This window comes from Anabas testudineus, chromosome 24 (genome assembly GCF_900324465.2).
Source record: "Anabas testudineus chromosome 24, fAnaTes1.2, whole genome shotgun sequence".
Classification (NCBI taxonomy): Eukaryota; Metazoa; Chordata; class Actinopteri; order Anabantiformes; family Anabantidae; genus Anabas; species Anabas testudineus.
The window spans coordinates 16,625,067-16,638,069 of record NC_046632.1 but is presented as its reverse complement, the minus strand read 5'-3'; the positions used below and the strand labels follow the sequence as shown (position 1 = coordinate 16,638,069).

Sequence of the window (13,003 nt, the reverse complement as noted above, 5' to 3'; positions counted from 1 at the left end):
GGCTTTCTTTAGTCTTGGTATTTATCTTTACTATGCCCAGTAATTACCATAATGATGATTTTCAAACTGTACTTGTAATTAACGGATTAATTAGCAAACTGAAAAATAGTTTTGTTGATAAAGCATCATGTTAACAGTGCAATCCTTCTGGCTCCTTCTGTCCACAGGCGTCCATAAGAAAGACACTGAACCTTAAATACCACCCAACATCTGCATAGGTGAAAAAGTAAGACACTTAAATTGAATGTCAACTACAAAAGCACACTTTTATGTTCCACATAAAAAAATACACCATAATTGCCCCAATATTTTTATCAGTTACTTAAACAAATAGCTGAAAGGTTTGCAGACTTCAGTGTTGGATTTTAGCACCCTAAATGCCATATCTGCTAATGGGTTGTTTGAAAGATGCATGAATGTAAGTTCTGGGAACAGAGAGACATCGAGTAGATCAGTGGGTGTCGAAGGAGAGATACAAGATGGATGACAGCATGAAGCTGAAACTAATCGTCCGACTGCTGGACTAAATCATTTTTGCCCTCAGACCTGAATGCCTGCTCAGAGGTTGACAGTGGAACGAGCTTAATGCTTTTTCAGCCTGACACTTACTCGTTTTCTTTGTGCTCGATTCATATCAATACACTACCCGCTGTTAAGCAAACACTCACTGAAGACAGCATTGAACAGAACGTTTGTAACGTCAGTACAAGACACTGGAAACTGAAACGATGGATGCAACATGAGAAAATCATTAAAACAGCTACTAACCAGTGTATTATACTATTCATGTGTATTATGATGAGGTGTAGTACAGTATATTGTTTAAAGGGACTACGAGAACAGTTCAGAGTGGGATATTGTAGACGACAAGACCACTGTGAAGGATCAGACCTTTAAGACCTTAACAAATCTTTTTTGGTCACTATTTCTATGACAGTATGTCAGTATATCTTTTCATTTTGACAGCTGCTGTTTCAGCATATATTGAAGTTTTTGTTAAATTTGTCAAATGATTCATCTTAAAATTCTTACTTCATAGCACATGATGTGAACCTCGCTCAGATTCCAATTTAGGACCAGCGAGTATTGCTGAATCATGTCTGACCTTTAGAAAAAGCAGGCGATGGAACAAAGTTGACAGTGTACTGTGGAGTGAGGACCTGGTACAGGGGGCGTAAAGTTAGTGCTGAAGTTAGCAAATGGCGTGAAGGTCATCCATGTGTTCCTGGTACATCATTGCATCTGGCGCTCCATGGCAACATTTCTGCAGACAAGCTGTTAACTGATGGATTAGGAAATGTGGTAGCAAGTGGAAAATGAGCAGTAGTCTGAGAGTTGTTGAAGATATGTACTCCTGTACCTGGCAGTTGTCGTCAATGTACATGTAAATATTAAAAAGCAGGCAGTGTTTTCAACTAGCAGATCATTTCAAAAAGCACTTGAACAGAAGTTTGTTTTCTCCTGAAGTAAATAGAAACCTAGCACTAGTCCCTCAATGCATGGTCTGTCTTATTTTCACCATGTACTTTATGAATGCAGATTTCTATCTGCACTGTAAATGCTTTTTAAACTCATCTTTTGGTTATTTATTTTATACCAACAGTAAGTAATAAATAATATTATAATATTATCTTTACGTTTAGTGTGGTAGGTCATGGAGACAGAATTTGGAATGACAAAAAGAAGGATCTTTTGTATATTGTTTTGAATACGGGACCAATATTTTGGCAAAATGAACCTAGTTTTGTACAATTGTATCAGTATTTGAGAAGGAAAGAAACCAGGCCACCTCAAGGACTCGGAGTTCCATACTCCCCCTTTTTGAGAAGGGTTGCACATCAGAGTTTGTCCATGTTGGCGCAAAGCTCCAGAGTCACCACTCTACCACCAACACATGGATGATTTGGTTTGGCTAATTTCTTGTGACATAATGGGAAACACAACAATCTAGAAAAAGCTGGTTCAATTCTAACGCCCTTTTAATGGTGTTGTGGATACAGCCCTCACTGGTCCATCCCACCCAAAGAAAATGAAAATGTGCCTGAGGGTCCAGTTCAGTCCACTCTCAGTATCAGTCACTGGGGTCCTGGCACCGGGAGCAGTGGCTCATGTCTTCAGTGTAGAGCTCCACCTGGATGGTGACGCTGTAGAAGCCAAACTTGGTGTTGAGCAGATCAGTGGCCTCGTGTAGCACAGACTGAGGATCGGCACCCTCCTCTGGAAGAAGTAAAGACCACACCGTGAGTGTGCTGTGCCGGATACTGTTCCAATACTCTCGTTCTTTGCTCCTCCCTACTTTGCACTTCATGTATTTAATGTAACATGAGAAGAACTTAGTGCAGCTAGAAACTGGATTCAAATGCAGAATGCAGTCGGCGTGAAATTAGTGCTCAGGCTGTAGAACGTAGAGGATGAAGCTGGCAATGATATGGATGATGGCCCCCTAAAGTCTTATTGTAATAAGTGCAGACCAGCAACACCTTAAAAATAAATCAAGTAGAAACCTTGTCTTTCAGTAGCCCAGCTAGTGGTTTGTTAGTATGATACGTTACCTATGGCCAGGTGAACAGAGACAAGCGCTTGGCCCAGAGTCAGAGCCCACAGGTGCAGACAGTGCATGGACTTCACAGCTTTCACAGACAGCAGCACCTCCTTCACAGAGTTAAACTCGATTGCTTTAGGAGACCCTGAAAAATGAGAATTAATGCACACGTCCATCAGATGAAACTCAAAATGATGTCCTCCTAATATATCTGCAGATAAAAATAATTGTGGTTTTCACTCAGGATATTTGATTCAGTGATTCAGACAATAACTGTTGCTGGTACTAGTAACTATTGCAACATATAGCAGGTGTTTATTACTTTTCTGGGAACCTTAGTTGATCTGTGGCGTCACGTTCTTTTAGCATATTATAGTTCTCACTTTGTTCGCATGACAAAAAATGTTCTTAAATGTCTTAAGAAAAAGTTTCTTGTTGATGTCACAGACTGTTTCCTCTTGTTACTAAATGTTTCTTAGCAGGGTCGTCTTGAGGAAGTTCAGTGATGTGTGATTAGAATTTTAAATGTCCTGAAACTCTTCGGGCATCCTGAGAATATGACCATCTGTGCTCTTGTTTTCAATGTTTTGCATTAGTTAAAATGAATGAAGTAGAACCTGAGTTGTCCCCAGTGTGAACAAAAACAAAGAACAACAGACTAAAGGATCAGTGATGAATCCTGCCAGATACAGATACAGGATCTGTGGAGCTTTGGTCGACTCTTGCTTGCTGTTAATCTCCTGGATGAACTCATGACATGACAGCCCTTAGCAGTGGTTTATTTGACATATTTTACCTTCTTCATACTCTTTGTGTACATGTGTTTTAGAGATTTAGAGTTGTTCTAACTTTGTGCCAGTTTTCGTTGTCAGTATCACCAGAACAACACAAGAAGGATTTCATCATTGTTCTCTATCCTTACCTTCCATGAGTATCCTGAACACATCTCTGAGGATGGTGACGGTGGTGCAGAGGACAAAGACGGAGAACAGGAAGGTACAGATGGGATCTGCAACTTTGTACTCAGGCTGAAAGAGAGAAAAACCAGGTTATGGACACTTTAAAGTGTGAATGAAGAGACATCAGATGGTGCTTTCCACTGTCATGAGGCATTAAAACGCTGAGGGCAGTAAAGGGAATGTCTTGCATGATGGCTATTATTTAACCCTTTAATCCATAACAAACTTACTTCTGTGTTGTTAAATAAAAACTGAGCTTGATACGACACAGTTTCAAAGTCAAAGTTGTGATATTCATTATTAAACAGAGAATATTTAACCAAAATACCAAAGGGCCAAACTGACATTTTGGTCTCACCCTAACATGAATGTGATCTATATCTGACCCGAAAGTAGATGATGATCGCTGCCACCATGACGCCGACGCTCTGCAGCAGGTCCCCGAGCACATGGATGAAGGCGGCGCGGACGCTGGTGTTGCCGTGGCCCCCGAGGAGCGTGTGGGAGTGACCGTGACTGACGGGACTCTGGCCATTCTCGTCAATCTGGTGATAACCACTGCCGTGAGTGTGGAACGTGGTCGAGTGATGGAGGATGTAGGCCATACTGCAGAGAGACAGAGGTGTTAGTTAAACCTGCAACATGAGTCAACAGAAACCTGTTTTCATAGTTGTTCTTTCTATTAGTTAACTTTAAAGATCTCATGTTTTCCTAATATCCAGAGAATAAAAAGCTCTTGATCTTAAGATACATCTTATTACCTCCTGATAAAAGGGAACATGAATCCTGTTGTTTTAAGTAAAGGGCACTTTGTGTCTCTCAAGATAACAGTGTCATTAATTAATAGAGAGATAATCATTAACTCAAGAAAATAACTTTAATTAATAAAAAATCATGAATCAAAACAGTTTGACATTGAAGTTTAGTCTATTTCACAATTTCATTTTTCTAGGATTTGTGTCCACACCAGCTGAAACTGAAGTGATAAATCATTAATTTATATCAACACCCTTCTAAAATGAGATGAGCACGAGTTCTAATGTACTCTGTCCAACCCATTAACACCCATTATGCTCAGAACCACTCACATAATATTCACGATGACAGCACAGCCAGAGGTGACTAACATTACATGGCCATCAATCTCGTAGTCGTTGCGTACAATCCTCTCGATAGCTAAATAGACCAGAGCCCCCGTAACGATCCAGATGGACATGACTGAGATGAATGCCCCGAGGATCTCTGAGAGAATAGAAGAGGCAGGAATGTGATGACTTTAATATTTTACTTTAACACAGTTCATCACACACCTGTATCTAATCACTGCTGTAGGATGTCAAGTTAAAGAATAGCACAGAATAGACAGTTAGACACATGTAGCATATTTAAATGTAAAATGGATTAAATGTCACCTCCTGAAAAAGGTGAACGCTCTGAAAACAAATGTTCTGCAGATAAAATGTGTAAAAAAAGTGTATTAATCTCATTAAAATAGATTTTTATATTTCAGTAAATAGATGTTTTCGCTGCCTGATCTCTGGTCCTGACCTGATCTGTGCCAGCCAAAGTTCATGGTTTTGGTGGGTGGTCTGGAGGAGATCCACAGGGAGAACAGGCTCACCATCATACTGCCGAAATCTGTGAGGAGGTGGGCGGCATCCGTCATGATGGCCAGGCTGTGGGCCAGGTAGCCACCTGTAGGGAGTCGGAAAATAACAATAGTAAGTGGTAGAAAGCAGCACCGTTGAACAATGTGAGCAGAAAAGTGAGCAGCACAGAAAGGACTCAACAATGTAGACAAACCCACAAAAAAATAAGTTTAGAGATGCTGATTTCATTAGAGGTATTGATCCACATCCCATAAATATAAAACTGATCTTAAAGCCTTGCTGATAGGAACTGCCTGTCCTGCCCGACCCCTGAGGTTCTCCACTTTTACCTATGACCTCGCCAATCATGAAGACGAGGCAAACGGCTGAGGCAATGTAGAGTTTCTTCTTGGCCACCAGCTTGTCCACGCTCTCCTCACATGCCACGGTTTTGGTACCGTGGCAGTGGGCTCTGACGGGTCGCTTCAGCTCGATGGCTCCAGCCATGTCGCCGTTCTTAAAAGGGAAGTCGGAATACTGCTCTTTGGAGTCTGGTAACGAGCTGCAGGGAGACAGAGCAGCTGTGTAAATGAATTAGGGAGACGTGTCTTTGCATCACTGTGTCAGCATTTCTAGGTAAAAAAAAATATATTTTTAAAGATTCTTTCTTGGAATTATTACATTTGTAGTTTTAGTTTACTCAGTCAATTAGTAATATTAGTTTACTAATATTCAGTAAACTATCTCAACTTGTGTTGAGATGTATTTACATGAAGGTGTTTGACCACAGTAAATGTGCTGTTGACAGAATTGATTTTCTGAGTAAACGTTGCAGCCGAACACAGTATCATTTAAAAGATCTACAGACGTATATGGTACAAAGTAGAAACCTGACAAAGCAGATTACAGTCAATGTTCACTTAAGGAGAAGAATGGTGAGACGGGTCATCAGGTAAAGAACCAGCTGAAATCGATGAATGCAGACAGAGAGGACGAGTGTGTGTTTGAAAAGTCCTGCTTATATAACACAACACTGCTCATCGCCTGTTTGTTTCTGAATTTTATCTTTTTTATTAGCACAGTTTTTAGAAATCACTCGTCTATATTTGGTGAATTTAAGGTAAACAACACTTAAAGATGTAGATTATTAAGAGGCTTTGATAACTAGGTTTGAGACACTGAGGCTACAAACACTATAATTAATATTATTATGAAACAACAACATATGCAGATGTTGATTACTAACAACTAAGAGCTAAACTAAAATTATAATGTTATAGGTCGTCTGTAAATGGAACCTGGATGTGTAAAAACTATAACTTTGTCCAGATATTTAGACACTTTGTCCATAATAATATATATAATCATAATATATAATAACCTGATTAGTGCTGAGTGGAGTTTTTAAAGTCACATTTCTGCAAGTTACATTTTTATTTAACAGATGCTTTTATTCAGAGCGACTTTACAAGTGAGGTACAAGGTACAATGCAAAGGCAGAGTAAGCGTAAGGAGGTCTAGCATGTACTTTGTACTTTATATTGCAAGTAGTACTTCAAGTGGTACTTCTACTTGTAGTGAAGTACTTTTTTTAGGCAACCACTGCATCCTCTGTTTTTAGTCTTCTCATCTCAACCAAATATGCAAATGGGAGCATTTATTTTCCTGAAAGAGGACTTTCCATACCTTCAATACTACTAGTAATACTAGTAGTACTATATTAACAATCTAAGAGTAAACTAACACGTTTAGTTTGGGGGGTTATTATATTTACTACCACAGTTACTGTGTTAAACTACTGAAGGATCGATCTGGGAATTTATTCTTCACTTGTGACACACAAGTACGAAACAACATCCTGGCTCCTCCTTTGTCATGACACACAAACACACACACACATACACACACACACACACACATCGACTCTCACACACCCAGGTTGCTGTTCATGCCGTGTGTGGTGGGGGGGGGCTGCAACGTTGTGACTAATGAGGTGGAAAAAAACTAATTTGGACTCACTCGAGATAACAACACACACTCCTAATGTCAGACACTTCACATAGGAGATTACCACTGTACCATGATTACCCTTTATCTCACACACTCACACACACACACACACACACACATACGTCTTAGGAGATGTCCAAGCTGAAAAGAATCAGTCGAGTGGAAAACGGATTCTGTCCAACTGCACCATCGGGACATAGGAGCAAACACTCACTCAGCCTACACACGTATATAAACATTCAAGAGCTGTGGAGCCTCGAGGCAACGTTATATGTAACATGAGCACATTGTAGTTATGAGGTTTAATAGGCTCATACGGTAGCCTTTGTGCAAGATGTCCTCAACCAAACACACACACACACACACGAGGGGAACACCACACAACAGCAGAGAGTACACAAACACACACACACATTACTATTTGGCCAAAGGCTGCAAAGGTTTGCAGTGGTGGAACAAACCTCTTTCACCAGGGTTTCTGCAGGATTCACTCAGTTAAATAAGAGGTTACATATTTACATTTATTGGTATTTGAACCAAATGTGTCACCACTCAGCAGCAATTAATAATTAAATGCATCTAAACCTGGTAATCAACAGAAAAATCCATGAACGGATAAATCAGCTAATAGTTCATGTCCACGTTTGAGATAAGGTCAGTGGTCTGAGACAATAATAACTAATATAACTACACCTTAAACAGAGAAAAACATTATTTAAACCATTAGAACTGCTGGATAAATCAAATATCTGTGAACATATGCATCATAACATTTTACCTGTGCTGATGTGAGATCTCTTTGAAAAGCAACCTGAAGGAAATAGATCTGTTTACAGTTATGGCTCATATTTAATGACAGTGTCTTAAGTAATGGGCTCTTCTGCAGTAATCATCCTGACTATAACGACACTTAATGCTGAAATTCTTATTAAGCGCTTGGTGGGCAAAGTGACAGCACTGAACAGATGCTGTGTCTCCTAAATATTATGAATATTAGATTTCATTTGGGAGCAGAGTTCATCGCTTAGTCAATAGCCCACAGGGCAGGTGGGCAGACACTCAGCGTCAGCAGTGCAGACACCTGAGGGAAGATGCAGTGATCTGTGAAATGATATGATATGAAGAGACCTCAGAAGAGCTGTCCACTGTTGGAAAAATAAAAATAACCACTGAGCATTTAATTACAGCTGCATTCTGCTTTACGGAGCTGACTTAACAACGCCTGCAGCGAGGGAAGATTGCTGCAGAGTAAAACTGAGCAGTGCTTTGTCTTTCGAGGGATGAGGTGCTTTAACAGATCACGGCGATCTTGTTACGATTAGTGTTGCTGTATTTACAGGAGCACTGTGTTTTGTCGAGCTTATTTTGCACCGAACAATCAGCCGACACACTGTTGTTGGGAACAGTTGAGGTGTTTTTCTCAGATTGATATGAGCAGATTAATACAGCAGCTGGTTCCTTCTGTCAGGTGAAGGATTATTTCTAGACCACTACTACAGGTCGCTGTTCCCAGGCAAGAAAGACCAGAAGAAAATCCAGTAAAACTACACTTGATTGTGCAGCTCGGTCTGTTGCTTTGCTATTTACTTCATATTGATCACTCTGAGTTTTTAGCTTTACGTCCAACAACCTGCTTTTATTAAAACAATATCACTCGTTCTTCTTTTAGTGCAGATTTTCCTGCTGTTATTCTTCTAAACACATTCTGTTATCTACTAATATTTACAGCACTAATTACATTATTAGTCTGTGGTTTGTGTTTGTTAGCATCAGTCCACACTAAGACGGAAACATCACGGCTGCTTCTCAACATCTTTATATGAAACACAAAGTCAACATTTTCCACTATAACTTATTGTATTAGAACCTACAGTGTCTGAAAACCTTCACTGCAGGCTTAAAGAGAACATTTAAACAGTTTTCATAAGTAGATCGGCTAATATTAAAGTACACTTATCTTCAGAGATGTTACCACACACGTTAGGAGCCACCAGAGACCAGACTGGTCACCAAGTCCATTTGGAGCCAGATTGGCTTCACTGTTTATTATCAGAGGAATTGTCTGCTAACAGCATCCTCTGCCAGACTCCCATTAAACCTCAGACGATTATGCTGCCTTCATGTGCTGGCAGAGATATCACAATTACCAGGGAGTAAACCATCCAACAATAGACTTTGGTGAATACAACTGGGTGAAATCATCAGCGCTAACAGAGGACGTTCTGTAAATTGCACCAACTATAGCTGTTTTTGACTGTTTCCTGTTGATCTCTGTCATAAGATCGTAACTTTATTTACTGTATTTTTGTCTGGATGCTATAAAATGCTGCCACGTCTGTTAAAGTAGTTCAGCTTTAATTATCTGATCATGATCAGAACTTAACGTGAAGTAACTTCTGCAGAGCTAAATATGTTCTGCACTAAAGAAACATTTATTCACTTTTACTTATTGTTTATTGGAAAATCTTAAATATTCACTAGATCAGGGCTCAGGAGGAGACATTTACATTATGTCAGTTGTTTGTTTGTTAAATCTACTTTAATCTTTTCATGAAATCACTTTTCTTTCAGATCAATTCAACAGTATTTTGTTCACAGAGTTTATCTTTTTGTTTGCAGATGAATTTTAGCTTCATTTCCGTTCTACACTGACTGTAAATGAGCTAATTGAAAAACTGGTAACTACAATAATTAACAGATTATTGACCATTAATACATTTAGATTATTTGATGCATTCATGTGTTTAATGTTGCAGCTGGTTATTATGGAATTGATTTAAATGACCTCATAGGCTGATTTGATGATTTTAATTTAAATTATTTTACATACTGCTGGATCTGTAAAGACTAGTTATCGTGCTGTAATTTGTGTCTTTAATTATAATCTATCAAAAACATTTAGTGGAATAAAAACAGGATTTAACATCTAAAATCTAAGAAGCAGCAGAAAATGTAAAAATTTAAGTAAAATAGACATTTTTACTTTGTTTTGATGTGAAATAAAATGTGTTGCATTTGTATTTTTAAACGTATTATTCTGTATAAATTTATATTCTAATTATAATGTATATTATAATATGATTTACACTATTTATATTCTAATTATAATGTATAATATTATATGATTTCCACTGTGTGGATTTAGGTCTGAATGTGAACAAGGAGGGATGATGTGACTTCCTTAAAGCACTTTTCTGCCAGCTGGGAGAAAATGTTGAAGATGACACAGTAAACACACACACACGGTGCAAATGGTGCATGAAATCCCAAATGTAGTGCCATATGCACTCTCTCTCTCCCACACACACACACACACACACGAACAGGGGAACAAACACACAGCAGAACTTGTAGAGCTTTGAACCTACAATGATAATAATTTATTTTCACCTGCTTGTTTTCAGCCTAAACGTTGTGAATCAGCAGTTTGATCATATCTGAAGATGATTATTTATCATATTTTAGTCTTTATAAACACGGAGCCTTGAAGATTTACCTCTAAAAGCGGAGAAACAGCAGCTTTGGAGGCGTGAAGGAGTTTATCAGGAGGATCAGTTCCCTCCCAGGACTCCACCATCTGGGATTAAACACTTATTGACGGGCACGTTTGGAGGCCTCGTCTAAAACCAGTGATGCGGTTCATCCCATAAAAACCTGCAGACTGAGGATCAGTTCTCAGCTCGATCAGTGCTGCAGACTAATTCAAACAAACGTGGTCAAATCCACCTGTTTTCAGCAGGATGTTAAAAACCACTAGGTGAGTTTCTGCAGGACCGGGACCCGGTGACTCTGCAGGAACATGTTGCAGCCGCGTGTTTTACAGCGCAGAGAAAATCAGGTTCAGGCCTCCGAGCTCCGAACAAGAAAAACGGATCAATGAAATTAAGTCATTATTTAAGTAACATATATTTGTAAATCTGCACTTGAATTATTTTTACATGAGTGGCCAGTTTCCTTTTTAGATGCATTTACACCGCAGCTCCAGATTGAACGTATTTATTGTAAATAACCTTTTAGATTCACATCCAGGCCTTTAAAAGCACATTTCTAGATTTCTGCAGAACAGAAAAACGCGCTCTTAATTATTATTATTATTTGGTCTGTTTTTAATAATGATTCTTGTGCAGGTGTAAACTCCTACATCCACATCTTCTGTGTCAGAATCTTTTTTCCATTTCGTTCCATGCGCGCTCAACGTGCCTCCCTAATGACAGATGATGAGTTTTTAGCATTGCTCAGCCCCGGGGCCATTTGTCACAGGCTGTCCAGGAGCAAGTCAAGCGTGGAAATGAATTTGTTCATTCACATAAAACAGCCCGCAAGAGCGGCAGCCTGCTTCTCATGCACCACAGTAACAACTGCTCCCAGCGCGGGTTCGTTAACCTGACGCTCAACAACATGGGAATTTCCCTCCAGATGTGCAACATGCAGAGTTTTACACGTCAAAAAACATGACTGCAAACACGAAAAGCTGATTTCTACCTGGTCACTTTCTGGATCAATAGTTAAAATAGTTCGTTTTTCTATTTTAGAAATATTTTAAAGATTCATCCCAAATGTAACCTGGTTTATTCAGGTAACTTGGAGAGCTGTGACCACATGCATTATTCTTCATGCATCTGCAGCTGGACAGTATCAAAGTGACATCTCTCCCACCTCTGTAGTTTCAGAGAATACATCTTAGCATTCCTCTCGTGGATCAGCTGAGACTTCTCCGAGTTTGCAGCGGTATTATCCATTTACTCTTCCTGCAGTCAGTGTCTGTGTCCAGGCTGAGATCAGATAAGGACTAAATGTTTTTGTTTTTTTCCTTTTGGAGGATGCTGCAGGAGTTACCGGTGAGAAACGACCGCTCCAGTGTCCCTGATCTTCACTCGACGCGTGGAAAAGTGAACCGAGACCTCATGTCTGTGAGCCTGGAGACTTCAGAGCAAACCAACGGATTCCTTCATTGCGGTGCGAGCTGCGAGGCAGGAGGAGGAAACCACATGCGGGGTTTTTTCTGAGGGAGGTTTTAATTTGGTTGTGAGTTGGAGCCTCGAACACGGACCTGCAGCAGCAGCAGCAGCACTCAACACTGCAGCTGCTGTCACAGGACGAACAGCAACAGTCTGACTGATGACCCGGTGGAGCACAGCACACCTCCAGGTGGATGGATCCTAATTGGACAAGCATCATATGAATAATAATCAATTTCAGATCAGCATGTGTGAAGTGGTAATGAGCTTTATCTACAGAGGTTATAATAGAATTTAAATCATTTCTTTTAAACCTATTATAAAACATCAAGAGCAAAATAAACCGGGGTTCAATTTTACTGAATGTGTTAATATCAGCAGAACGATCAAATTTAGATTTATCAATGCAAAACAATAATATTTCAATGCAGATTTACGTGTTTCCGTTTAAACACACGAACATCAAACTGAACAGAGTCTAATTGTGTCCATCTAATGGAATAAAAGCTGCATAAATTATGTCATGTTTGAGTCGAGCTAAACAGATGTATTAGCATTAAAACATAAATAAAATGGCATCATGCAGTAGTACAATAATGTACGATTTATTGCAAATTACACTCACATTTAATCTATTGGATTAGGATTGTGTACCTTTATTAATTCTAGGACATTTTAACCTTTCAACCTCAAAATACAATTATGTCTCATTAGTCATATTTTGGCTATAACTGATCAAACTAGTAGCTTACGATGGTGCAGGTTCCACTGGACGATGATTAAATTTAATAAAATGTAGCTGGAAGTTTTACATATTTGTGTTAAATGTGTGTTTTCGTGTTTTGCAGCTGTTTATTTCTGAACCTGTTTTTTGACGATTCTCATCATTCGTGACTACAGCGCCAATGTGGTGTTCACGTCCTGTGGGACAAACGTAAATTTGCA

At 39.3% G+C, this 13,003-nt stretch overlaps 1 protein-coding gene across 1 annotated transcript; it reads right to left on the bottom strand.

Annotated features, from left to right (window-relative positions):
• Positions 1–2,071: 2,071 nt before the first annotated feature.
• Positions 2,072–11,839, bottom strand: slc30a2 (solute carrier family 30 member 2). The gene is made up of 8 exons (XM_026341683.1): positions 11,757–11,839; positions 5,441–5,652; positions 5,050–5,196; positions 4,590–4,743; positions 3,888–4,107; positions 3,465–3,570; positions 2,553–2,687; positions 2,072–2,217 (listed from the first exon to the last, which is right to left on the bottom strand). The coding sequence occupies exons 1-8, from the start codon at positions 11,837–11,839 to the stop codon at positions 2,072–2,074; spliced, it is 1,203 nt and encodes a 400-aa protein (XP_026197468.1).
• Between the last annotated feature and the right edge of the window lie 1,164 nt (positions 11,840–13,003).

Coding starts and splice junctions, on each gene's coding strand:
- slc30a2 (XM_026341683.1), bottom strand. CDS start 11,839: ATGGATAATACCGCTGCAAACTCGGAGAAGTCTCAGCTGATCCACGAG. Junction 5,653..11,756: donor TATTCTCTGAAACTACAGAG/GTGGGAGAGATG, acceptor GTCTCCCTGCAG/CTCGTTACCAGACTCCAAAG. Junction 3,571..3,887: donor CGATCATCATCTACTTTCGG/GTCAGATATAGA, acceptor TCTCTCTTTCAG/CCTGAGTACAAAGTTGCAGA.